Source organism: Muntiacus reevesi, chromosome 1, assembly GCF_963930625.1.
Source record: "Muntiacus reevesi chromosome 1, mMunRee1.1, whole genome shotgun sequence".
In the NCBI taxonomy this organism is placed as follows: Eukaryota; Metazoa; Chordata; class Mammalia; order Artiodactyla; family Cervidae; genus Muntiacus; species Muntiacus reevesi.
In genome coordinates, this window is record NC_089249.1 from 246281895 (window position 1) to 246306979 (window position 25085).

Consider the following 25085-nt stretch of genomic DNA (forward strand, 5'->3'; position numbering starts at 1 on the left):
CATTTTATTTATCCATTCATCCATCGATGGACAGTTGGGTTGTTTCTGGTTTTTTGACTATTAGAATAATGTTGCTGTGAGCAAGTGTGGAGTTTCAGTGTGGACATATGCTTTCATTTCTCTTGAGTATATACCTCAGAGTGAAATTGCTGGATCATATGGTAACTCTGTGATTTAACTTTTTGAGGAACTGCCAGACTACCTTCTCCCTAGTAGTACTCCACGCTGTCTTTACAGATTGCCTAGTGTGTGTGTGTGCTTGCGGGCTTCCCTGGTGACTCAGTGGCAAAGAATCTGCCTGCAATGCAGGAGACGTGGGTTTGATCCCTGAGTCAGGAAGATCCCTTGGAGAAGGAAATGACAGCCCACTCCAGTGTTCTTGCCTAGGAAATCCCGTGGACGGAGAAGCCTGTTGGGCTGTAGTCCATGGGGTCACAAAGAGTTGGACACAACTAAACCACCACCATGTATGTTTGTATTCTGTTCAGTTCTCACAAAATTCTCTGAGGTCGTTACTGCCATCATCATTATACAGATGACTGGATGGAGAATTTTAGGTTAAGTGACTTCCTGAAGGCCAAAGGGCTAAGAAGAGATGAAGCTGGGACTTCAGCCCAGATATTTAGACCCTGAGTTTAGGGTTCTTTCCACTGAAGCAGTTACTAGGTGAGGTGAGTAATCAGATTCATTTTTCATGCTGTTGTTAATTCTACCATCTGCTCTGTATTATTTTTAAAAATCTTAATCTTGATCTTAACCATCTTCCTGAGTATGAAATAGCAGCATGGGCTCTTATTAAAATGCAAACATTATAGCACTATGTGATACGAAAAGTGAAAGCTCCCATTTATCCAGCCCCACAGAGAGCTTCCTCCTCATAGTCTTGGTATGTATTCCACCAAGATATTTTTCAATACACAATAATATTGTGGTTAATCTTGAAATCATGTCCAACTCTTTGCGACCTCATGGACTGTAGCCCAACAGGTTCCTCTGTCCATGGGATTTCCCAATCAAGAATACGGGAATGGGTTGCCATTTCTTTCTCCAGGGGCTCTTCCCAACCCAGGGATTGAACTCACATTGGCAGGCGTATTCTTTACCACTGGGCTACCAGGGAAGTCCACACAATAATATATTATACTTTCCCAATTTTTACTCTTTTTTTTTTTAACCTACCTGCTGTGCATACTGTTTGGCTGCTTGCTTATTTTCTTGCTATCTGGGACAACTTTTGCCGTTGGAACTAGTGGATCTGCTCCACCTTTCTGAGGTAGCTATCTGTCTTTGAAAAGTGTGTCTGGCTGATAGAGCCCTGGGGTGACTGATGAGGATAATTTAGGCCAGTGCTTCTCAAATTTATTTTGCTCCAGGGAATGTGAGTTACCTGGGGATTTTATTGAAATGCAGATTCAGATTCCAAAGGCCCAGGGAGGGGCCTGAGACTCTGCATTTCTAATAAGCAACCCCCGCCAGGCGATGCTGATACTGCTGGTCCAGAGACCGCACTGAGTCCAAGGATGTGGCAGCAAGGGGAGTTGTGGAGAAGCCTTCTGGCCCTGGAGTCGTTTCTCCCTGTTGAGCGCATTTTGCTTTTCAGAATGAAATGCTGGAGGAAGGGCACGAGTATGCGGTCATGCTATACACCTGGCGCAGCTGCTCCCGGGCCATCCCCCAGGTGAGCCGGTCCTGCCCCGCAGGGGGTATTTCCACCCTCCACCCACCCCGCCCAGGCTCCAGACCTTCTCCCAGGGAGTGAAGTGGAGTCTCCTTCCCCGGGGGGCTCACTGAACACGTGCAGAGAGCATCGGATAAAACTGACGCCAACGTCAAAAAATTCCTCATTATCCTTCTATTTTGAAAGCAGTATACGCTAACTGTACAATACCCAAATCACTGCAGAAAGATGTAAAGTAGAAAGCAAGACAGCCTCACCCCCTCCCTCTACCACCCAAATCCCTTCCTCCCACCGAAGCGTAATCACTATGGACCCTTTGCTGCATGTTCATTTGACTCTCTTTCCTCCAATAGCATGAATATTTCTGATTATTATTTTGTAAATTATTGTCATTTACAAAAGCGTGTTGTTTCTTATTTATATGGTTCAGCCACTTGCTTTTTTACACTTCGTTCTTTATAACTGACTTTTTTCATGTTGACACAGATAGTATTTTTATCATTATCGTATTATATTCATGGGTCCCAGCATCACCAAAGCAACAAACCCCAAGTGTGTAAACAGAAACCATTCCTCTCCCTTGCTCCCAGTCCTAATCCCCAGAGGGAACTGCTTGCTAGCAGCTTGGTTCACACCCTTTCAGAGTCTGTGTACCTGTATTATATATGGGCACACCAGCACATGCACTGTTTTGTGTTTTATTCAATAAAAACAGGATTAAATTACCTGTACTTTCCTGCAGCTATTTCCACCCAGATTTATGGTAGCAATCTTTCCATGTCAGGTCAGAGACCTGTCTCATCGCCCCTAACAGTTACATTAATGGTAGTGCATCATATGAATACTTTGCCCACTTAATCATTGACCGGTGGATGTTTAGCTTGTGCTACCATTTTGACAATTTCCAAACAATAGTGTGAAGAATGTCCTTGTGCTCATTACCCTTTGCCGACTCTTCAGTGTCGATGACCTGTTAGCAGCCTTGTATGCACATGCCGTGAACACACCTGCCGCATGATTCTGATGTGCCGAAAACCCCTGGGCAGAGAAAATGGGCTCCTCACTGGGCCCAGGTGCAGACAGGGGCTTTGCCCCAAGTGCACTCAGAGCCATGGACAGAGCATTCTTCTCTGCTTGGAATCTGGCAGAGGCCCTCCCGCCCCGGGGGTAGGACTGAGGGAAAGATGGAAGGAGGGAGACCTTGTAGATGAACATAGACATGCGTACAGCACATGGTGGGGGCCTAGAACAGACTGTGGGGGAGGAGGGCTCCGTTCCGGGGGCCAGCTGGTTTCCTTCCGGCAGCCGATGTCTGGGGAGCAGTCCTGCCTAGAAGCACTCACTCTTTATCAGGGCTGCCCCAGCCTCCTCTCACTGTGTAGCCACCATATCACTTCTCATCCTAAATGAAGTGCATTCGAGAGTGAAAACGGGCCCTATTAATAAGACAGCAGGTGTGAACCAGGACTGCCTGGGCAAACCAGGGTGTGCGAAACTCCCTGTCTCCCTGCAGGTGAAATGCAATGAGCAGCCCAACCGAGTGGAGATCTATGAGAAGACGGTAGAAGTGCTGGAGCCCGAGGTCACCAAGCTCATGAAGTTCATGTACTTTCAGGTGAGGGGTCCGGGCGGGTCTGGGCCAGGACAACTGAGAAGGCCCCCACCTTCTAGACACAAGGGTCTGGATTTCTGTGCCATGTTAGTCATTCATTCGGCAAAACACTGTCTAGTGCCCCTGACCCACCCCAGGGTGAGCAAGACAGACAAGCACCCTCCCTCCATACAATTCACATCCTAGTGGGCAAAGGAGAGTATTTTGGGGGGGAGGAGAGACGGACCATAAACAATACACAGCAGAACATATGCTGCGAATAAAGTGCAATTAGCAAACCTCTGGCCTGGAGAGTGTTTCCGACATGGATGAACTTTAGGGCCAGCCTCAAGGGAGGTGGCGTTTGAACTGAGATCTGTATGATGTGAAAGAGGTGGGCAGGTGATGATCCAGGGGCTGAGTGTTCCAGGCAGAAGAAACTGCAGAGGCAAAGGCCCTGCAACCTCAAGAAGCATGACGGGTTTAAGAAATGGAGCAAAGCCAGGGAGGCTGCATAATGAGCTGAGGGAGTGAGAAAAGGTGAGGTTGGGGAGGTGAGCAGGGACTCAATCATATAGGGCATCATAGCTGTGAAAAGAATGCGGATTTTCTTCAAGCATTACACGAAGCTGTTGGAGGTTTCTGGTGACATGATCTGATCAGAGTGTTGAAACAACGTTCTTGCTGCTGTGCGGCTAGTGGATGGGAGGTGAGGGGCAGGTGTCAAGGGCGAGGGAGTAGAGGTGAGGGGAGAAGAGTAACAGCAGATAGACCAGCTGGGAGGCCAAGAGGAGCGAGTGTTTAAAGGAGCGAAAGAGAAGAGATGGCCAAAGACTCCTGTGAGTGAGTGACAGGTAAGAGGGCAAGCTGGTTATCGTGGTTTTGTTGGAAGCCATTCAGGAATGCAGGCTGAGCAGTTTAAGTCCACCCCATGCCTGGGTGGTAGTCCTGCCATGTTCTCTCTGCCCTCCATGTGTTCTACATGTATTTATGAGCCTCTTAAGTAAACGTGCAAGCTCTGGCCCAGGCTCAGCCCTGTGCCCAGCTCTGTGCTGGCCTCCTGGAAGTGGTGGGGAAGATGCAGGTAGAGCCTTGAACGCAGAGCAAGCCAGGGTTCTGCCACCTTCCGGCTGTGACCTTTAAGTCATTTCAGACCTCTGACACCTTCAATATTCTCACCCTCTGGAAAGAATGCCCTTTTCACAGGTTTTCTCTAAGGATAAATAAGATCCATTAGTAAAGAGTCCTATTTGTAGAGCCCTCACTACAGAGCAGGTTTACTAACTCACAGATGCTATTATTAGCATCATGGACCTGCCTTCAAGGGGCCTAAAAGCTCTTTGGGAAGACAGGTCCAAGAGAGCAAAACTACTCCAAAATGAAGTAAGTACTAAACTTACTTACTTTAGTGAGGGCCTCCTGACAAGATGTATTTAGAGAAGGGAGGCCATGGAGTAATCGGAAACTCCTCTGTCCAGGACAGTCACCAGTAGCCATGTATGGCCGTCTACATGAATTCAAATTAAATAAAATGTAAAGTGCATATCCTCCTTGGCGCTTGCATTTCCAGTGCTCGGTACTCACATGTGGCGTTGTGTTGGACAGTGCAGATTCAGAACATTTCCATCATCCTAGAAAGTTTTGTTGGACTTACACTCTGGAAGGAGAAAGTGACTTGATCTGGTCTTTGAAGGTCTCCCTATCTCCTTGCCTTGCTTCATTTTTCTCCACAGCTCATACCACATTCTGATATAGAGAATTTATTTGATATTTTGTTTTCTGTCACCCATCACTAGAATATAAGTTCCTTTGGGTAGACTTTTGTTTTGTTCTGTTCCCCGCTTTACCCCAGGGCCAAGAATGATGCCTGGCACATAGGAGATCCTCAATAAACAGCATCTATTGGATGAGTGGAGCTCTTTCTCTGAGTGTCCCTCTCACTGTCCATTGCTACCCCCTAATTATCCGGTGCCTGCCCTGTCCTAGGTGCTAGGATACACTCATAAACAAGACAACATGCTTTGTCAGCAAGGACGGGGTGAATAAATTCATTGGTTTGGCTCACTTGGGGACAGGTTCTGGGCTTCCCTCTAGAAATCAGCTTAGGATTTCAGGACTCCTCCGAGGAAGAACTTTTGGCAGTTTTGCCTTTCTCTAAAAGTCCAGGCTCTGAGGAGAGCCCCAGGGAGCCTTGACCAGCTCTCCAGCAGGGAGCTCAGCGAGCCGCCCCACCAGGCTGCCCGGTCCTGACCCACTGCCCCTCTGCCCACAGCGCAAAGCCATCGAGCGGTTCTGCAGTGAGGTGAAGCGATTGTGTCATGCCGAGCGGCGGAAGGACTTTGTCTCCGAGGCCTACCTCCTGACCCTGGGCAAGTTCATCAACATGTTTGCAGTCTTGGACGAGCTGAAGAACATGAAGTGCAGTGTCAAGAACGACCACTCTGCCTACAAGAGGTCAGGGCTCCTCTCCCTCCCCTGCTCCGCCTTCCTGGGCATCCGGCCTGTGGGAGAGAGAGGACAGAGCCCTCCTAACAGGCTTGAGCTAGCCACCCCACAGACACAGCAGGGTTGGGTCTGCCTCTGTTTTTGCAGCTTAGGGAATAAGATACCGAGCTGAGCTTTGGAGAACTGGGTCTTGGCAGGGTTTTCTATCGAGGTGGAATCAAATCCTCATTTACCCCACCAGTGGAGCAGCATTTTCTGTGTCCCATGCAATCTGAGATTATATCATGATTAATATAATCCTAAAATGGTCACAGGAGTCATTCTCTTTAAGAATCAGAAAGCCAGTTCAAACTACTCATGTGAAAGACGAAACTGAGTTGGCTCTCAGAACAGAAAAGTCCTGGTCTACCTGATCCAGGTACTCAGGTGATGCTGTTGGTCTGGTTCCCTCTGCCTCTCAGCTCATCTTTCCGCAGCGTCGGCTTCATTCTAAGGCTCTTGCCCTGTGTGGCCTCCAGCAGCGTCCCTCCAGTCAGCGTAGCAACCCCAGTTCCTAAGGAAGGAAAGGATGCAGCTCCTTGCAAAAATTTTGCAAAAGCCCAAGAAGGATTCTCCTTCCTCCAGCTTGGGTCCTGTGCTGATCCCTCCATCAGACACTGTGTATGAGTGTGTTGGGGTGGTGCTGATGGGAGGGGTGCCTGCCCTTGGGGTCAGTTAAGGGTCAGTGTCAGCTCACAAGAAAGAAGGACTGAGAGTGGGGGAGGGGTCATTCCTCTCCAGAAATTTGTATACAGCCACCCCCAAAGTGGGGGAGGGCAGGTGAAAGTAGCAAATCCACCTGTGTTGCCTGAGGCTCAGATAAGCTCCAAGGTGTCCATACATATCTCTTGGGAAGAGTTTGCTGTATCATGATGAAGAAGGCCCCTGTCCTTGAACCACGTCGCTCTGGGGCTCCGAGGTAACTGGAGAAAGCAGACAGTAGACTGATCCTCGCTGATTTATCCTCTTGAGTGAACTGAAACCTGTCAGTACCCAGAAGACAGAGCCCCATTCAGAAATGGCAATTTCACAGAGATCCCATAGACAGCTCATGGTACAGTGGCTTCCCCCCAAACTCTCCCCAGATTTGGTCAACTCCTGCCATCACCGTCACAGCTGACGTGCTCTGGGCACCGACTGGGACCTTGCTGTGTCTTGTCCGTCTCTGGTGACACGGGCTAAACCAACTCCACCTCCAGGTCAGGCTGGAGAAGTCCCAGTGCTGTGGTTTCCTCCCTTCAAGGCCCACCGTGTTCCCCACACCCATCATCCCTTCTGTCCCATCAGGTTAAATGGACTTTCATTTTCCCCACAATGTTTAGAAACATTGAGATTTTCCTGTAAATAACGTAATACCCAACAAAAACAGAACATTCCGCTGCTTGTGATTTTTCCCCATGACTTACTGTGTAGTTTTGCTGGAGGTCGCTGAGAGGCTCAGGATGCCCGTTTCACTAGGTCCTACCCCCTTGGACTGGCTGATGGGATGCTAGCTACCCTTAAACTTGCCTAGTCTTTGAACTTCAGTGCATTCTTGCTTCTTAATTTCAGGCACCCTTATTACAGGGGTGCAAACAGCTCCAAGTGAAATGACTCCAGAACAGGCTCTCCTTCGATGTTAGAGTCACTTGTGCCGTTCAGAGCCCTGCAACTTCGGGGATAGTGTGTCTGGGTTAGGTGGGAGCTGAGGCCCGGCTTAGGCCAGCTATTCATGAGCATCCCTCTCTACACCACCCCGTCCAGGGCAGCACAGTTCCTGAGGAAGATGGCTGACCCCCAGTCCATCCAGGAGTCGCAGAACCTGTCCATGTTCCTGGCCAACCACAACAGGATCACCCAGGTGATGGCAAACCCATGTCAGTCCTGACCTGGTGTCCTGGGACTCAAGCTGGGGCCTGGAGGTTGGGGGACCCACGGGCAGAGGAGCTCCGCTTAGATAATTTGTCCCCTCTGCTCTACTCAGGCTTTAAGCTGTAGATTTAAGTGTCCCTTCCCAACCACAGACGGCCCCTTCACCCTCTGCAGTTTGGCCTTAGAAAACCTTCTAGCCAGTGTTCTGCCCCGGTATAGGTTGGTATAGGTTGAGAGCTTGGCTTCTGGAGTTAGACTGCCTTGTTTTCTCATCTTGAACCCTCCATTGCCCTACTGTGAGGCCTTGGGCAAGGTCTCAGCCTCAGTTTCCTCATCTGTAAAATGGGGCTGTTTAGGATTGCAGTGAGAAATAAATGAGATACTATAGCATGTAGAGCTTAACAGACAAAGACAGAAGAAGATGTGGTTATAGTTATCGCCATGGCTTTCCCAGGATATTCCCACTCAACGGTGAAGGGGCCTGGGGTGGAGACCTCAGGTCTTCTTATACAGGAAGTGTCTCTGTACTGCTGAGTCCTGTACTGGGAGACGCCTGCTGGCCCATTTCTCCTCCACTGAGCTGGGTCTTCCCACTATCATCCTTGGAGACATTTGGGGTCAGTCTGCACACACCCTCAGAACTAAGCCGAGATGACCACAGGCCAATTGCTATAAAGCTGAACTGCTTTCAGTTCAGCCAGAGAAAGCATTTCTAACCATGAGAACCGCCAGGAAATACAGTGGAGGCCCCCAAGGGGCAGGGGCCTGCCCCGGGTGATGTGCGGCAGTTCTGACCAACTGCTATAGACTCAGGAGAGGTTGCAGGCTCCGCTCCACCTGGTGTGGTCAGCAAGGCCGTGCCCTGCCCCGGGGCCCAACAGTGAGCCATCCTGGGTGCTCCAAGTGAGGGGGATGCAGGACAGGGGCTAACCAGAGGGGGGCGCTGCTGTTTAGTGTCTCCACCAGCAGCTGGAAGTGATCCCAGGCTACGAGGAGCTGCTGGCCGACATTGTCAACATCTGCGTGGATTACTACGAGAACAAGATGTATCTGACCCCCAGTGAGAAGCACATGCTCCTCAAGGTACAGCTCCCTCAGTCACACCCTCTCACCTCCTTCTTATTTAAAATCATTTTTAAAAGTTATTTCTTTCTTCTTGCTTCAGCATGAGTGCAGATCTTGCTATACACAAGGCTTTGTAACCAATTTTTTTCCCTTTGATATGTTGTGTACGCCTTTCTAGACAGCATTAAGGCTATGTCTACAATGTGACTTTTAATGGCTACCTAGTATTTCATTATGTGGGGACGTTGTCATTTAACAAATCCTCTATCATTTAGTATTTGTTTGCTAAAGTGCATTGAAACTGGGGCACTTTGTGTCCATACTCTTGTTAAGTCAGACATCCTAGAGGAAATTGCCAACCCGTGGGGAAGACAAAATCTTATAGCTTTTACTATATTTTGCCAAAACGGTCATGTTTGTTTCATCAGTTTACACGTTTCATTTTTAAATTATCAAGTGATGTTTATCATTGTAGAAATTCTGAACAGAAAAGCGTTAAAAAATAGAATCTCTTATAATCTTTCCACCCAGAGATAACCCTTTTAGCATTTTGATGTATATCTTTCTTTTTTTCTGTGCTGATGTATTTTCAACATATGCAGTTTACATAAATTATGTATGTGTATTATTTATCCTATTTCATTAAGTGCATTTGGAATAACATGCAGCCCTTAAATAATGTTGTATGGATGAGTTTTCATTTCTTTAGCCATTATTCTATCCTTAGCTTCTTAGGTTACTTCTAACTTCTCTCTGAAAGCAATAGCACTGAAATGAATAACATTCTCCATATTCTTTATACACACTGCATCACCTCTTTTGTTTTTTTCTTCCCTTTCAGAGTTCCCCTGGTGACTTGACTTTTACTTCCTCTCTCTGTCGCCTCTTATTTCAAGAATACCGACCCTGTTGGTGTTCCCTTCTTTGCATTTCCATAGCATCTCGCAGAAGGCTGCAGGAGAGTGTGGCTTTGTGACTCATTCACTCTGGCTTCCTCTGCACAGTCAGAAGTTCAGAGAAGTCACTCAGAGTTCAGCAGCTCTCTCACACCAGTGCTTTGTCCAGGCAGTTACCACAGCTCTGCCCAGAATTGTTGCTTTCGCAAATTAGGTTACTAAACCCCACTTCACCAAGCATCCTGACATGCTGCCATCAGATTCTCGGCTCTTCATTTCTCTTGCCTGCTTTTAATCCTCCCACATCTCGGCTTCCCAGCCTTCTCCCTCTCAATTCTCAACCTGGCCTCTTGGAGTTTTGCTCTTTCCAAGCTCTCTACGGTGTGTTAGTAAACTCAGATGCCAGCAGGGGGCGCCTTTCACCTTAAAAGGAAAAGTCTGGCACACCCCCCTGCAGAACCACAAGTACGCATCCCCTAGCCCAGTCCCTTAGGTGTCAGGCATGACTAGTCCCCCGTCACATAGCAACTGCGAGCCGAGGAAGCTGCTTTCAACCTAGTTGTTCAGGCTCCCTCGGGCTTGCTGTACATTTGACAAAAGGAGAGACGTAAGCCAGCATGCAGGAAACTATTGGGCTGGCCGAAACATTCGTGCTAGTTTTTCTGTTACACTGTATAGAAAAACCCAAATGAACTTTTTGGCCAACCCAATATTACATGGACTGGAATGTTTAGAATCAGCCTGTCAGCCTGCCTATAGGGCCCTGTCAGCCAGAATGTGTTCTTTTGGTTAATGAAGGCACCAATGAGATTCCCTGGGAATCTTTGTAGTAGTTTCCTTGGGGAAAGGGTGAATAGTTTCACATTCATTTGCCATCTAGTGAGTATGCATCAAGTGCCCGCAGTGTTTGCCAGGGCCTGGGGATGCAGCAGCAGCAGCATCACTCAGTCTTTCTTGAGAAGGAGCTAAGTGCATGTATGTTGTTGTCAGATCCTGGTTCAGATCCTATCTCTGCAGCTTACTATCTGTGTTATCTTGGCAAGCTGTCTAACCTCTCTGTGTCTCCAGCTCCTCATCTGTAGAATAAGGTTATCATATTAGAATTTGACTTATAAGATGGTGAGAATTAAGGATAAGGATAAAATCCCTAAGCATGGGCTCTGGCCCATGGGGAGGACTCAAGAAGTGGCCACCACAATAATAAATGAAAGAGTCCTCTGCTTGTCTTCACAGAAATCAAATTTCTGATTGAGATTAGTTCTACGTGTCCTTCTTTGTGACAACACATGGGTTTTTGTCATAGAATATGTCCCTACAGGGGGTGTGGATATGCACATGCCCACGTCTGCTTTTTTTTTGGTTTTTTGAAACATTTCCAATGGATGTGACTGTCTTCTGTCTCTGCCTTTTCTCATGCTAGGTAATGGGTTTCGGCCTGTACCTGATGGATGGGAATGTCAGTAACATTTACAAATTGGATGCCAAGAAGAGAATCAACCTCAGCAAAATTGATAAGTTCTTTAAGGTCAGCACCTGGGGCTGGGGCTGGGCAGTGGGCCAAGGGATGGTCTCTCCAGGGAAAGGAATGAAATTAGGCAGCAAAGAGTGGTGCTTATTGATTGAACTGTGGCTCTAAGGATCCCAAGAGGAGGAGGAGGAGGATAGAGACAGGGGCCCTAGCTGCCTTGGGTAGAGGAATCCATGCTATTGAAGGTGTGTGCCCCAGTCTCAGGACACAGCCAGAAGGCCTTGCAATGCTTTCCACACACTGCTCTTACCCTTTCCTGAAACCCCTTGCCATCTAAAGAAAGAGGTATGTCCCAGAAGACAGAGCCTGCTTTAATTTTCAGTATAAATCAGAGCTCACAATTGCAGGAGGATTAAAGAGTGGACGTTACATTGATTCACATTCACAAGCTCACAGGCTCTCCTGGTCCACCAGAGACCTACTCTGCGCCCTGCCTCTGAGTAGAATGCCTTATGGGGTCCAGCCTGCTCTCAGTCCAGTCCAGTGCCTCAGAGATTTCATCTTCTGGCCCCAAATCTTTAACAACAAACCTTGAGGTTTGCCTTTGAGGTTTTTGCAAAGGGATTTTCTACTTTGGAAGTCAGTTCCATGTCATCAGTGTATCCTAGCATCAGGCACTTCAGGTGGAATAGAGCCTCTGAGATCAGACATGGGAAAATCAGGCTTAAATTAAAAGTGGATCCCTTTGAAGATGTGGCTGGGCCTGGGTCTCACTGACTCTTGGAGGTTAGGGGGGAAGTAAGTCACCCAAGGGGCTTCCCAGATGGTGTTAGTGGTAAAGAACTCGCCTGCCAATGCAGGAGACATAAGAGGCGCTGGTTTGATCCCTGGACAGGGAAGATCCCCTGGAGGAGGTCATAGCAACCCACTCCAGTATTCCTGCCTGGAGAATCCCATGGACAGAGGATCCTGGTGAGCTACAGTCCACGGGGTCGCAAAGAGTCAGACACAACTGAGTGACTTAGCACAGAAGCACAGTCACCAAAAGCATCCTAGGGCTTGGCTTGGCTTCTTTTTGAAGCTAGAACTTTCACTTTTCTCTAGGACTGCCCAAAATGAAAACTGGGCTTATCTGGGGGGAACTGGCAAAGTCCACCCCTTGCTTAAATCCACATAAATGAGATGGGGGTGGAACTGAAGACCACAGGCTCACCTCACACAGACCTGGGTTTTAGTCTCTCTCTTCCACTACGTAACTGGGTGATGTTGGAAAAGTCACAGAACTTCCCTGAAGCTGAGTTCTCTAACCTGAAAAATAGGAATGTGAAGGGTGTCTACTTTATGGGGTTCCTTTGAGGATTCAATGAGCGACATAAGTGTCAGAACCTTGGGTTATAATCCTGGCCCCTTGGCTTCTAACCAGTCTGACTTTGTGAAAAAAAATCACTCTAGCTGAGTTGTCAAAGCTTCAATTTGTCCATCTTGTTAAATGGGAATAATAGTAGTACTGACCTCACTCCGCTATTCTATGGAGTGAGATAACTATTTTCTGTTTTGCCTAATAGACTATTTTTTAGAGCAGTTTTAGGCTCATAGCAAAATTGAGCAGAACAAAGAGACATTTCCCACATAACTCCTATCCCTACTCATACCCAACCTCCCCCATTATCACAACTCACCAGCAGAGAGGGACATCTGTTTAGTCCATAAATCTGCACTGTTGACACATCATTATCACCCAAATCCCATAGTGTGCAGTAGGGATAACTCATGGCATTGTGCATTCTGTAAGTTTTGACAAATATATAATGACTATATCTACCATTGTTGTTGTACTTTGTTGCTGTTGTGTCTGACTCTTTGTGACCCCATGGACTGTAGCCCACCCGGCTCCACTATCCCTGGGATTCTCCAGGCAAGAATACTGGAGTGGGTTGCCATGCCCTCCTCCAGGGTATCTTCCCGACCCGGGGATGGAACCCAGGTCTCCAGTGTCTCCTGAATTGGTAGGCGGTTTCTTTACTGCTGATCCACCAGGGAAGCCCCTATATCTACCACTGTAGTATCATACAGAATAGTTTCACTGCCCTAAAAGTCCTCTGCTTTTGAAGGATTTAGCACTGTAGTGCCTCATGAATCAAAAGCAGACAGTGAATACCAGCCTCCCCACCATTATTCCTCCTCTTCAGCTGGCAGTCATCTGCCCTCTGGTGTTAGGTGTTCAAGGTTTCAACTCACCTTGTGGAGTTTCTCAAGAAGGTCACTCACCCCCAGCCAGTGGAATCCAGGCACTCACATCTAGTCCAGAGTTTGGAATAGCGAGGAGCCTTTAATCCAAGGGAAATCAGAGCAGAGAAGACCCTGCCCTGGGAGGCAGGCCATCTGGTTCTCGTTCTTCATCTGTTCTGCCTGCTGGGTAACCTTGGACAAGTCTTTTTGCCTCTCTGAGCTCAGATGCTGGAACATAGAGATGGTTGGAGGCAGAGGAGGACCTGTAGGCTGCCTAAGGCTCTTTGTGGTTGCAGGGTCACGTGGTAGCATCATCGGAGGCAGAACTAGGGGTCAGCCCGGAGGCACACGTGGAGGCCTGGCTCTCCCAGTGGAAGGCGATGCCGGTCGCTCCCCCCGTGTCTCACAAGCTGTGTTTGCTTCCTTTGCAGCAGCTGCAGGTGGTGCCCCTTTTCGGCGACATGCAGATAGAGCTGGCCAGATACATTAAGACCAGTGCTCACTATGAAGAGAACAAGTCCAAGTGAGTGCCTGCCGTAATGTCTCTCGGCTCCCGCGAGGACGCCCAGCCCGGGCAGGGGGCCGAGGGGCCATTTCAGCCCCTCCCCTCTCCCCAGACCCTGGGCAGGTGGAGTCTGTCCATCACTGGCTCCTGACAGAGGGGAGCAGCGGATGGTGATCTGAGCCCTTTTGCACCCGCCCTTTGCTGCCAGGGTTCAAAAGCACTCAGAGCACAGCCTCGCCCCTTCTCTATCCCCGCGGTGGCCCATGCCACCTGCAGGGGGACAGCAGGAGTCCTCCTGCCCCCGAGCAGGGGGAGGAGTGCTGGCCCCCAGTGGTCAGATGGAGTGAGATGGCCTTGTTCTTCATCCCACTGGTTCTCTCCTCAGGCCTTGTGTCCATGCAGTAAGTATGCCATGCAGGGTATGATACCAACCGTTCCAGCTGTGAAGCATTGGGTCAATGGCCTCCTCCAAGGTTGTTTTATAAACCACCCTCTAGGTGGTCTGTGCTAAGATCCAGGGTGTCAGGACCTCATGGAAGTTTGGGGAACACTGGGCTACAGGCTTGGCTACTCCTTTGATCTCTGGCCTTGTTAAGGAGGCTTCTTCTGCCTACATTTCCAACAGAGGGGGACAAACCATGTTTTCATCAGGGATGAGGGTATTGCGGCCTCAAAAATACATAAATGCAGAGTCCTTGAACTCCACCAGCTTTGAGCCACTGCAGATAAGTCTCACCAGGGACAGCTTCGTAACCCAGTGGCTGCTGGTATGTGAGGAGGTCTTCCAGGAAAAGCATAGAGTCCTGAATCCTGGACTTATTTCCTGTGTGAATTCTTAGCCACCTGAAGTTGGTTGGAGGGGTGATGTGATCAGGGTGGGGGTCAGAGGCTTGAGTGATGTGTTCCCAATCCTGCACAGGGAACTCAGAATAAAGGTCATGTCGAAGTATAGGCATGAGGAAGTGTCAGCATTCTTAGTATTCTCTGGAGCGCCCTTTCAGAGGTCCTTCTGAAATATTAAATTCTCCTTAAATGTGCATCTGCCTTGCTTGGTGCCCATGCTTCTGTCCACTGGGTCACCCGGCACCCACCGGATGGCAGAGGACAGTGACCAGGGTTGTCTTCTGTTCTGTTGGCAAAGGAGAATAAAGACTCTCATTCGTTCATTTCTTCCCCAATTTAAGGAGTTTTCTCAAAGATCTCTTTTTTAAAATTGAGGGAAGTATTGAGGAGAAAGAGGAGAGAGAGAGGGAGAAGATGAGGGCAAGAAAGAGCAGTGCCTCTCGGGATGGCTGCGGCTTCCTCTCGGTGAAGAGCTCCTCTGTTCCCGGCTCGCTGTTGAAAAACAGACACAACCCCTTTAGATTTTTCCAGTCCCGCCCAAAGGCCTTTGTCAATGCCAGCTTCACCCACAGGACGTAGTGCTGCCAGGGTCAGTTGACAGATCCAGGAGGTCACCCACCTTGCTTTTTCTTAGCTTGGATTCCAGCCCTTTGTAGCCCTAGAGAGGCTGCAAGTCCCTCCCCGCTCGTGTGACTGGTAAGTACTGTGGACACCCGTTACCTGGGAAAGTGTGGGATTGGGCCTTAGAAGAGGCCAGCTCCAAGTAGGAGAAGCACAGTATTTTCCATGCAGCCTGCAGTCCCCACAGTGGAATTTGGCAGGCGCTGTTGCTGGTGGGCAGGACACCCCTTAGTTGTTCCCAGTGGAGCCAGTCACATTAGCTGAGCACCAAGACTAACTAGTGGATGGAAGGAGCCTGCCCCTCCCAGGGCCAGGACCCACTCTGACCCCCTGATTTTCTGTCCAGGTGGACGTGCACCCAGAGCAGCATCAGCCCCCAGTACAATATCTGCGAGCAGATGGTTCAGATCCGCGATGACCACATCCGCTTCATCTCGGAACTCGCTCGCTACAGCAACAGTGAGGTGAGCTTGCTCTGGCTGGTGGGATGGAGGCCCATGTGGGACTAGGGTGAGAAGGGGTGAGGACCTCCAGAAAAGAAATGATCCTAGGGATCCTGGGGAGTGGATGAGCGAGAGAATACATTTGGATGCAGGAGGGCAGAATGGCCAAGAGCCAGAGCTGGGATTGATTCTGGTTCTGCTTCTGACCTTCACAAGTTATTCAGCATCCTTGAGCCTCAGCTTCCTCATCTGCAAAGTGGAGCTAATAGTATCTGGAAAAGTTCGTTGAGAGGATTAAACAATATGATGTATGGAAAATGCATTGCACCTAGCAGGTAGTAACAGCCCAGTAATTGTTAGTCTGTACATGATCTAAACATCTCCACCGTGGGTGGCAAGAGAAACAAAGTTCTGGACAATCATGCTCATAACACCATCTAAATATTTTAAAACAATTATAAAAATCATTGTAATAAGCCAGAAAATACAATTAGAAACAGAAGAAGGTCATAAAAATCTCTTGTGATCTTTCTAATTACATTTTTACTGGCACTGGATTTTCCTGTTCTTTTTTAAATAGGGAAACACAATTAGTTCACAAGCCTCAGAAAAAATACAGATAGACAAAAGAAGGGAAAAGCAGTCATGTAAGTCATGAAGAACCCACTATTATTAACATTTGGAAGTATATATATATTATCCTTTGTGGCTTCCCTGATGGCTCAGTTGGTAAAGAATCCACCTGCAAGGCCGGAGACCCTGGTTGAATTCCTGGGTGGGGAAGATGCTCTGGAGAAGGGATAGGCTACCCACTCCAGTATTCTTGGGCTTCCCTTGTGGCTCAGCTGGTAAAGAATCCGCCTGCAATGTGGGAGACCTGGGTTCGATCCCTGGATTGGGAAGATCCCCTGGAGAAGGGAAAGGCTACCCACTCCAGTATTCTGGCCTGGAGAATTCCATGGACTATACAGTCCATGGGATCACAAAGAGTTGTACACAACTGAGAAACTTTCACTTTCATATATCCTTCTAGATCTCTTTCTATGAAGACCTTGTAATGAATATATATGTTGGTTTACTAAATACAGGTCTGATTTCAATCCCTGTTTTACCTTTTGAAGCTCCGGGATGACTTTGCACTACTCCATTTATGCTCACTGCCTCCACCATGTGGCTAGTAGCTGTAATTACTCTTTCCAAAACCCAAAGTAGAGAAATGTCTGATCAAAAGGGGGCAACACATCTGAAATGAGAGCAAATGCAAGCAGTATGGTCATTAGATGAGTGGCCCACATTCTTAGCAGGGCTCCTGGTGGACATGGACCAGGGTCAAGCTCAAACCTTTGGCTTTCTTAACAGTATATGCCAATGAATTGAACGTAAGCTAAGCTATGGGAATAATTTAAGTGCTAGGGACACTATTCAATTCTTGTCCAGTTTTGGTGTGATCTAATGGCAATCCACTCCAGTATTCTTGCCTGGAGAATCCCATGGATGGAGGAGCCTGGTAGGCTACCAGTCCACCTGTCGCAAAGAGTCGGACACAACTGAGCGACTTCACTTTCACCTTCTTTCTTTCAAGAATGAGTCTGGCTCAAAGGTATTTTTAAAATTATGCACATTATACGTGTATATATACAGATCATTCTCGGTATTCACAACAGTTATATTCTATAAAGTGGCCATCAAAACTGAATCAGCAAGTAATCGCTCCTCCAGAAAGTACAGGGTTAGGTTTCTTCGAGCCTCTGATCACGGTTTTTCTGTCAGCTGATTTTTAATATATAGCCTTGTTTTACGTGTGTTTCTGTTTAAAGTCACCTTATGTAATATATATTGTTGATTTGTTAACATTAAATCATACCCAACAGCACTATAATTCATGCCTGAACAAAGTTTATCTAGAACACCTATTTTCAGGACTCCCCTGGTGGTACAGTGGCTAAGACTCCACACTCTCAATGCAGGGGGCCTGAGTTCAGTCCCTGATCAAGGAACTAGATCCCACGTACCACAACTAAGACTTTGCATGCCACAACCAAGACCTGGTGAAGTCAAGCAAATAAATAAATATTTAAAAAATAAAATACATATTTTCTCCATAAAGTGCATCACAGCCTCCTTTTTTATAAAGGCATAGACAGAGAGTCAGCACTGTGTTTAGGGGCCATTTTAAATAGTGAAATCACCAGTAAAAAGTATAAGAAAGTGGAAAATGAGGCATTAAGTAGATCAGGAAAGAGACACTTGTTTACAGTAAGAGCTGAAACAAGGGGGCAGAGAATTGTGTTGTTCAGCCTCAGCTGGGAACATGATTCAGATGTTTTTGCCACTCTTCACACATCTGCAAATGACCATGAAAGCACTGCAAGGATTGATCTTGAGGTTGTAAATGAATTTTAGTAAGTAGGGAAATTCACAAATTCAGAACCCACAAATAATGAGGACTGGCTCAGTATGTATATGTATACACACACATATACACATGTCTGTGCATATGCACATGCATACATGCATATTATATTTTACTGTGGAACATATTACATGTTCAAGTTGTCTTCACCAAGGCTTTTCTGTCAATGAGTCATTTGTAATTGGTTGTGAAGTCAACTAAGTGAAAGAAAGTGAAGTCGCTCAGTCGTGTCCGACTCTTTGCGACCCCATGGACTGAGTATAGCCTACCAGGCTCCTCTGTCCATGGGATTTTCCAGGCAAGAATACTGGAGTGGGTTGCCATTGATCTCTAATTAGCATTTTGGTATGAGACAATGGGCAATCAGAGGAGGTCTCAAGTATTAAGCACACAGTTTCTTTGTGGAAAATGTTATTTCATGTCTGTATTGAATACCTCAGTCAGTATATAGTATACACTTCCTACTGTAAATCACAGACCCAAAAGTCTGAAAAGCCACTGCTCTGCAATTGACCGGAGTCATTGTGAGTGGGGCTCTGGCATCATAGCACCTGAGTTTGAACCCTTGATCATTTGCAAGCCATGTGACTAACAAGGGACTTGTCTGAGCTTCAGTTTGTTGGTCAAGAGGTATAATAATAGCACCTCCCTTGCAGTGTTCTTGGGGGTGGGGGGATCAGTGAAATACAATGGAAAAGTGCCAGGTTTGTTGGCAGTGAAGGTGATGGTCAATGTTCCTCAGGTGGTGACGGGCTCCGGGCTGGACAGCCAGAAGTCAGACGAGGAGTACCGTGAGCTCTTTGACCTGGCCTTGCGGGGCCTGCAGCTCTTGTCCAAGTGGAGCGCCCACGTCATGGAGGTGGTAGGTGTCCCAGGAAAGAGAGTCTGCCCCTCCCCAGCCCCCTCCATTCTGACCTCTGGTCTCTTGGAATTTGTCTGACCCTGCCTCTCTCCAACACTTTTAAACAGGTTTATTGAGAGAGAATTCACATACCACACCATTCACCAATTTAAAACATAAATCCATTCATTTTTAGTGTATTTCCAGTGCTATGAAGCTGCAGTCAAATTTAGAACAACCTAACCCTCACCTGGTACAATCATGCCCTGTTCCCTGTCTCTACAGCCTTAAGCCGTCTCCTTCTGTCTCTGTAGATTTCCCTATTTGGGGGGTGTTTCCTATGAATAGAATCGTATCATACATGGTTATTTGTGTCTGGCTTCAACTGCATGTTATCAAGGTCCATCCATTGTTGCACAGATGAATACTTCATTTCCTTTCTTGACTGAGTGCTGCTCCATTGTGTGGACTCTCCCGGTTTAGTTGATCCGTTCACCCACTGATGGACACAGGGTCTCTGCTCTCTCCCCAGTACTCCTGGAAACTGGTTCACCCCACAGACAAGTTCTGCAACAAGGACTGCCCCGGCACGGCCGAGGAGTACGAGCGAGCCACGCGCTACAACTACACCAGTGAAGAGAAGTTCGCCTTCGTCGAGGTGGGTGCGGACTCCCTGGGTCTCCTTGTCCCCACCCGCGAGGTTGCTGCTGACTGTCGGCCGCAGGGCTTCCTGGAGGGGTGCTGGGCTGGCCAGCAGCCTTGGTCCTCGTGTGCATGCATCTGCTTGCCCCCTCCGCCCACCCGAATTCATTTCTGTCCCACGTTGTTATTCAGAAACGGTGAGAAAGTCATTCTGGTCTTAAAAAATCCCAAAGAAAGTGTCATTCTGTTGGAAACAACAGAAGAGACACATGGCCAAACAAGATACGAGAAATGCCCAGACTGATGAGAGGTCAAAGAACTACAGATTGAAACTAAGATACAGAGTGTTGATCAGTCAGGATGGTACAGATCTAGAAGACTGGCGATGTTCGTTGCTGGTTAAAATGGGATATAGATCTTCTCAGATACTTTGAGTGGCAAGTGTGCATTTTACAGGATTTCTCTGAGGGCAGTCTGATCATCTGTATTCAGATTTTTAACATGCATATCATTTGCCCAGAAGTTCTTCTGGGGAATATATCTCAGAAATAAGCCAACTGTGCCAATCAATACATATGTACACATTTATCACCATATTGTTTATAATGGCATAATATGTGAAACAACTGAAATGTCCTACAATATGGATCAGATAAAGTAAAATGAAGGTGCAGCTGTATCATTAAATATGATGCAGCCACTAAAATGAATGTACTGATATGAAAAGATATACACAGAATATTAAGTTTTTAAAAAAAAAGGTTGAAGAGCAGCAGGTAAAATGATGCCATTTCTGCTCAAATTAATATACCTTCCACATTTGCTCAAAGTGGAAGGACGTAAGTGTGTGTATTTATATATACCAAACCATTAACAGTCATTTCTGGAGACAGGATTCTGACTCCCTACCTTAGACTATATGATTTGGTTTTTTGTTTGATTACTGAAAGATATTCTATGGGAGTAAAAGGGCATGTTAATACTGGATTGTGAGTGACAGCTACTGTTTTCTTTGTTTCAACTTTTAGACTATTATGAATAACACTGATGCATACATTCATGTACAAGTACTTGTGTTGAAATATATTTCATTTTCTTGGCTCTATACCTAGAAGCAGAATTATTGGATCATGTGGTAACTCTTTGTTTAAAAATTTGAGAAAATGCCAAACTGTGTTCCAAAGCAGCTGGATCATTTTACATTTTCACCAGCAGTATATGGGAGTTGTAATTTATATTGGGTTTGATCCCTGGATATGTAAATCATATCCTTGTCATCACTTCCTGTCTTTTTTAAAAAATAAATTTGTACTTTGAACCAAAGAACCTGAACTTTTAAAGATTTTTTTATAATTTTATTCATATATTTATTTTTGACTGTGCTGAGTCTTCATCGGGGCTTCCCTGGTAGCTCAGCTGGTTAAGAATCGCCTGCAGTGCTGAAGACCCCAGTTTGATTCCTGGGTCAGGGAGATCCCCTGGAGAAGGGACAGGCTATCCACTCCAGTATTCTTGGGCTTCCCCACTGCAGGGGCTTTTCTCTAGTTGCAGCAAGTGAGGGCGATGCACTAGTTGTGGTGCACAGACTTCTCATTGCACTGGCTTCTCTTGCTGCGGAACACGGGCTCTAGGGCAGGAGGGCTTCAGTAGTTGTGGCTCATAGACACAGGCTCAATAGTTTGGGGGCACAGTCTTAGTTACTCCTCGGTATGTGGGATCTTCCCAGACCAGGGATCAAACCTGTGTCTCCTACACTGGCAGGCTGATTCTTTACAACTGAGTTACCAGGGAAGCCCCACTTATTGTCTTTTTTATTTTAGCTATCCTAATTGGTGTGAAGTCATGTCTCATTGTGGTTGTAATTTGCGTATCCCTAATAACTAATGATATTGAGCATCTTACCATGTGCTTATTGGCCATCTGTATAGCTTCTTTGGAGAACTATTTGTTCAGATTCTTTGCCCATTTTTGTTTGGGTTATTTGTCTTTTTATTTTTGAGACATAGGAGTTTTCATATATTCTGTATCAGAAAAGCCTATTAATCCACCATGATTTCCAGGAAAACAGGACCTGTTTTCCAAATTGAAACTGAATATCTGAGCCAAAATGAAAAAGAGGAAAAAAATTTATGTTGTATCTTGTTTTCCAGAAATGATATCTTGAAAATTATATCAATATTCAAGCATCAAAAAAAAATAATTTTTATATATTCTGGATACAAGCCCCTTATCAGACATATAATCTGAAAAAAAATTTTCCTCAATTCCATGGATTGTCTTTTTATTTTCTAGTTGGAATCCTTTGAAGTACAAAAGTTTTTTATTTTGATGAAGTTCAATTTATTTTTTCTTTTGTCACTTATGCTTTTGGTGTCAGATTTAAGAAACCATTGCCTAATCCAAGATCTCAAAGATTTACTCCTATTTTTCTTCTGAGATTTTTATAGGTTCAATTCTTACGTTTAGGTCTCTGATTCATTCTGAGTTAATTTCTGTATATTGTGTGAGTAGGGGTCCAAGTTCATTCTTTGCATGTGGATGTCCAGCTGTCCAAGCACCAGTTGCTGGAAAGAGTATTCTTTCTCCATTGGATTGTCTTGGTGCCCTTGTCAAAAGTCAATTGACTATAAATGTACGGGATTATTTCTGGGCTTTCAATTCTCTTCCATTTATATACATGCCAATTGCTCAGTCATGTGTGACTCTTTTGTGACCCCTGTGGACTGTAGCCGACCAGGCTCCTCTGTCCATGGGACTCTTTGGGCAAGAGTACTGGAGTGGGTTGCCATTCCTTCTCCCGGGAATCTTCCCGATCCAAGGATTGAACCCAGGTCTCCTTGCAGACAGATTCTTTACCATCTGAGTGATCAGAGAAACCCATATATGCCAATACCACACCATCTTGATTAGTATAGCTTTGTAATAAGTTTTGAAATCAAGAATTGTGAGTCAAACTTTATTCTTACTTTTCCTCTGTAGAACTTTGTGGTGTCATCTCTTTATCACTGTTTTTCTAAAGTTTCCCTGTGAGGCATCGTGATGAGGGCCTTTTGTGTTCATTGTTTGGGACAGTGGCCTGTTTAGAGCCATCGCTGTGTGGAAATACATGTTCTGTAGATCTCGGAAATTTTCTTGAATTTTAATTTTGGTAATTTCCTCCTCTGTTTTCTCTGTCCTGTCTTTCTGGGTTTTCTACCTGGCAGATGTTGGACACCCAGGATTTAGTGTCTAGTTTTCCTATCTTTTCTCTCTTACTGCACATCACTTATTTTTGTTCTGCTTTATGGGATATTTCCTTAAATTCAGTTTTCAACTCTGTTAGTACTTTTTATTTTGCCTATATTTTTAATGTTCAAAAGCTCCATCTTGATGTGTGAATGTTTCTTTTTTTTTATTGTATCCTGCTCTTGTGTCATGAATGTGCTATCACTATGAGGAGATCATTGTTTTTTAATCAGCTCTATTGAGATATAATTACATTCAATAAACTGCATCTATTTAAAGTGTATAATTCAAAAAGTTTTGACAGTTGTTCACACACCTGTGAAACCCCAAACACAAGATACAGACTATTTCAGTCTCACTTTGAGACTTCTTATGCCATTTGCAATCCATCCTTCTCTCTGTCCTTGGCCCTAGTCATATTTTTTGTCATCATAGATTTGTTTGCATTTTCTAGAATTTTATATAACTGGAATTATACAGAATGTATTTTGTGTGTGTGGCTTTTTTTTTTTACTCAGTGTAATAATTTTGAGATTCATTCACATTGTTTTGTGTATCAGTAGTTTGTGCCTTTTCATTGCTGAGTATTTTTCCATTGTGTGGCTATTCTATAATTTTTGTATCTATTCAACTATTGATAAACATTGGACCATTTTCAGCTTTGGGTCAATGTAACTAAAATTGCTTTAAATATTTGAGTGTAAGTCTTTGTGTGGACATAGGTTTTCATTTCTCCTGAAATGGTCATACTGGAGGTATATGTTTAACTTTTTAAGAAACTGCTGAACAGTTTCCTGAAGCAAGTATACCATTTTACATAAAATTTATATAAAATGCAAAAATTTTTTCTAATTGGTGACTTTGCATTTTCATTTTCTTAGGATTGCCTTTTAAAGAGCAACTGTCTTTAATTTTGACAAAACCCAACTTACCTATCATTCCATGGTTTGTAATTTTTTGTGTTCCAGCTAAGAAATCTCTGCCTAGCCCAGAGTTGCAAAGATTTTCCCTTGGGTCTAACAGATCTGCATACTCTTCTGTGTTTGAAATTATTCTGAAACACCTTCATTATCCTGTCTTTCCTTTTCCTCTATTCTCTAGTTTCATTGCCAGTCGGAAGCCGCGATTCTTTTATGACCTCACAGTCTTTTAGAGCTTCTCTCTCATTATTTCTGCACTATAAAGGTTCTCTTCAGCAAAACCACTGCTGTTGGTTCTAGTGTAACTCCTTCCCTTCTGAGCTGTGTTCTCACCATTTCTCCTGCCCCAAATATTCTGTTTCTTCCTTTACACTTTAAAAGAAGATAAAGTCTTAGCATCAAAGCACATTCATTCATGTATTCATTACGTTTTCAACAGAACTCTCTTAAGGGCCACTAGGGACCCAAGCCCTGGGATGGGGCTTACACAGCCTGCGGAGCCTCACCCCTGCAGCGCTTAGTCTGGCGCAGAGGGAGGAAATCAAATAGGTCAGGCTGGGTGTGGCGAGTGTGGCAGTTGTCAGGAGGCGCGTTTGGCAAGGCTTTCCCCTTCTGAATTCTGAGCCAATCTAGAAGTTAGCACTTGAGGCTGATGGGGGCCAAATGCTAAGGTTTGGTAAAGCTGGACTAGAGAACGTGGCTTTACTCAAGGCCACACCGAGCTTCCTGTTCCTCCCCCATCCTATGAAACTTCCCACTGAGAAACAGGCAGAGCAGCTGCATAAATAGCCACATCCCTTCCTTGGGCTGGGACGGGGATGATTATTGCAAGGACAGGACAGGCACCCAGAGGGGGGGACATGCCCCACAGGCAGACAGATCCCAAGCGAGTGGCAAGGTCACAGTGATGATGTACACATTACAGTCACCTGACTCTCCACCTCTGCAGACAGATCAGTGAGCTGGGGGCTAGTGAGGAGGCATCTGGAAGGGTAGAGTACTTTGCCTACAAGATTTCTACAGGAATCCTACTTTATGGATTCAAGCTGCAACTGGCCAAATTATTTCAAAAGCAAAGGTTGTGGAAATTCCGTAGAAAATTTTATGGTTAAAAAAAAAGGGGTTATATTTGCTACTGTCTGTGGATACGTGGTACATGGAGAGGCCTCTAAAAGTCAGAGTGCTGCTCAAAATATGGTCCATGGACTGGCTGCCGATTGTCACTAGTCAGCAGCGAGACCGGGAGCCGGTGCCAGGATAAAAATTTGCCGATGGTGGAGTACGCGCCGTGTGGCTGACATCTTCGCCTTGTAGCAGCACTTCCTTGAGAGGGGAGCAGAGTGCTGACTTCTTTTCTGGTACACATTTCC

The 25085-nt window shown here is 46.0% G+C and overlaps 1 protein-coding gene across 3 annotated transcripts in view; it reads left to right on the plus strand.

The window, feature by feature from the left end:
* The window catches only part of CYFIP2 (cytoplasmic FMR1 interacting protein 2), a 132561-nt gene that overhangs the window by 28260 nt on the left and 79216 nt on the right, over positions 1 to 25085 (plus strand). For all 3 annotated transcript variants that reach the window (XM_065918993.1, XM_065918994.1, XM_065918995.1), the window contains 10 exons: positions 1601 to 1678; positions 3192 to 3293; positions 5542 to 5723; positions 7497 to 7593; positions 8559 to 8687; positions 10986 to 11090; positions 13694 to 13785; positions 15578 to 15695; positions 18830 to 18949; positions 19461 to 19586. In XM_065918993.1, coding sequence (XP_065775065.1) covers positions 1601 to 1678; positions 3192 to 3293; positions 5542 to 5723; positions 7497 to 7593; positions 8559 to 8687; positions 10986 to 11090; positions 13694 to 13785; positions 15578 to 15695; positions 18830 to 18949; positions 19461 to 19586 — 1149 coding nt within the window. The remainder of the gene's footprint in view (positions 1 to 1600; positions 1679 to 3191; positions 3294 to 5541; positions 5724 to 7496; positions 7594 to 8558; positions 8688 to 10985; positions 11091 to 13693; positions 13786 to 15577; positions 15696 to 18829; positions 18950 to 19460; positions 19587 to 25085) is intronic.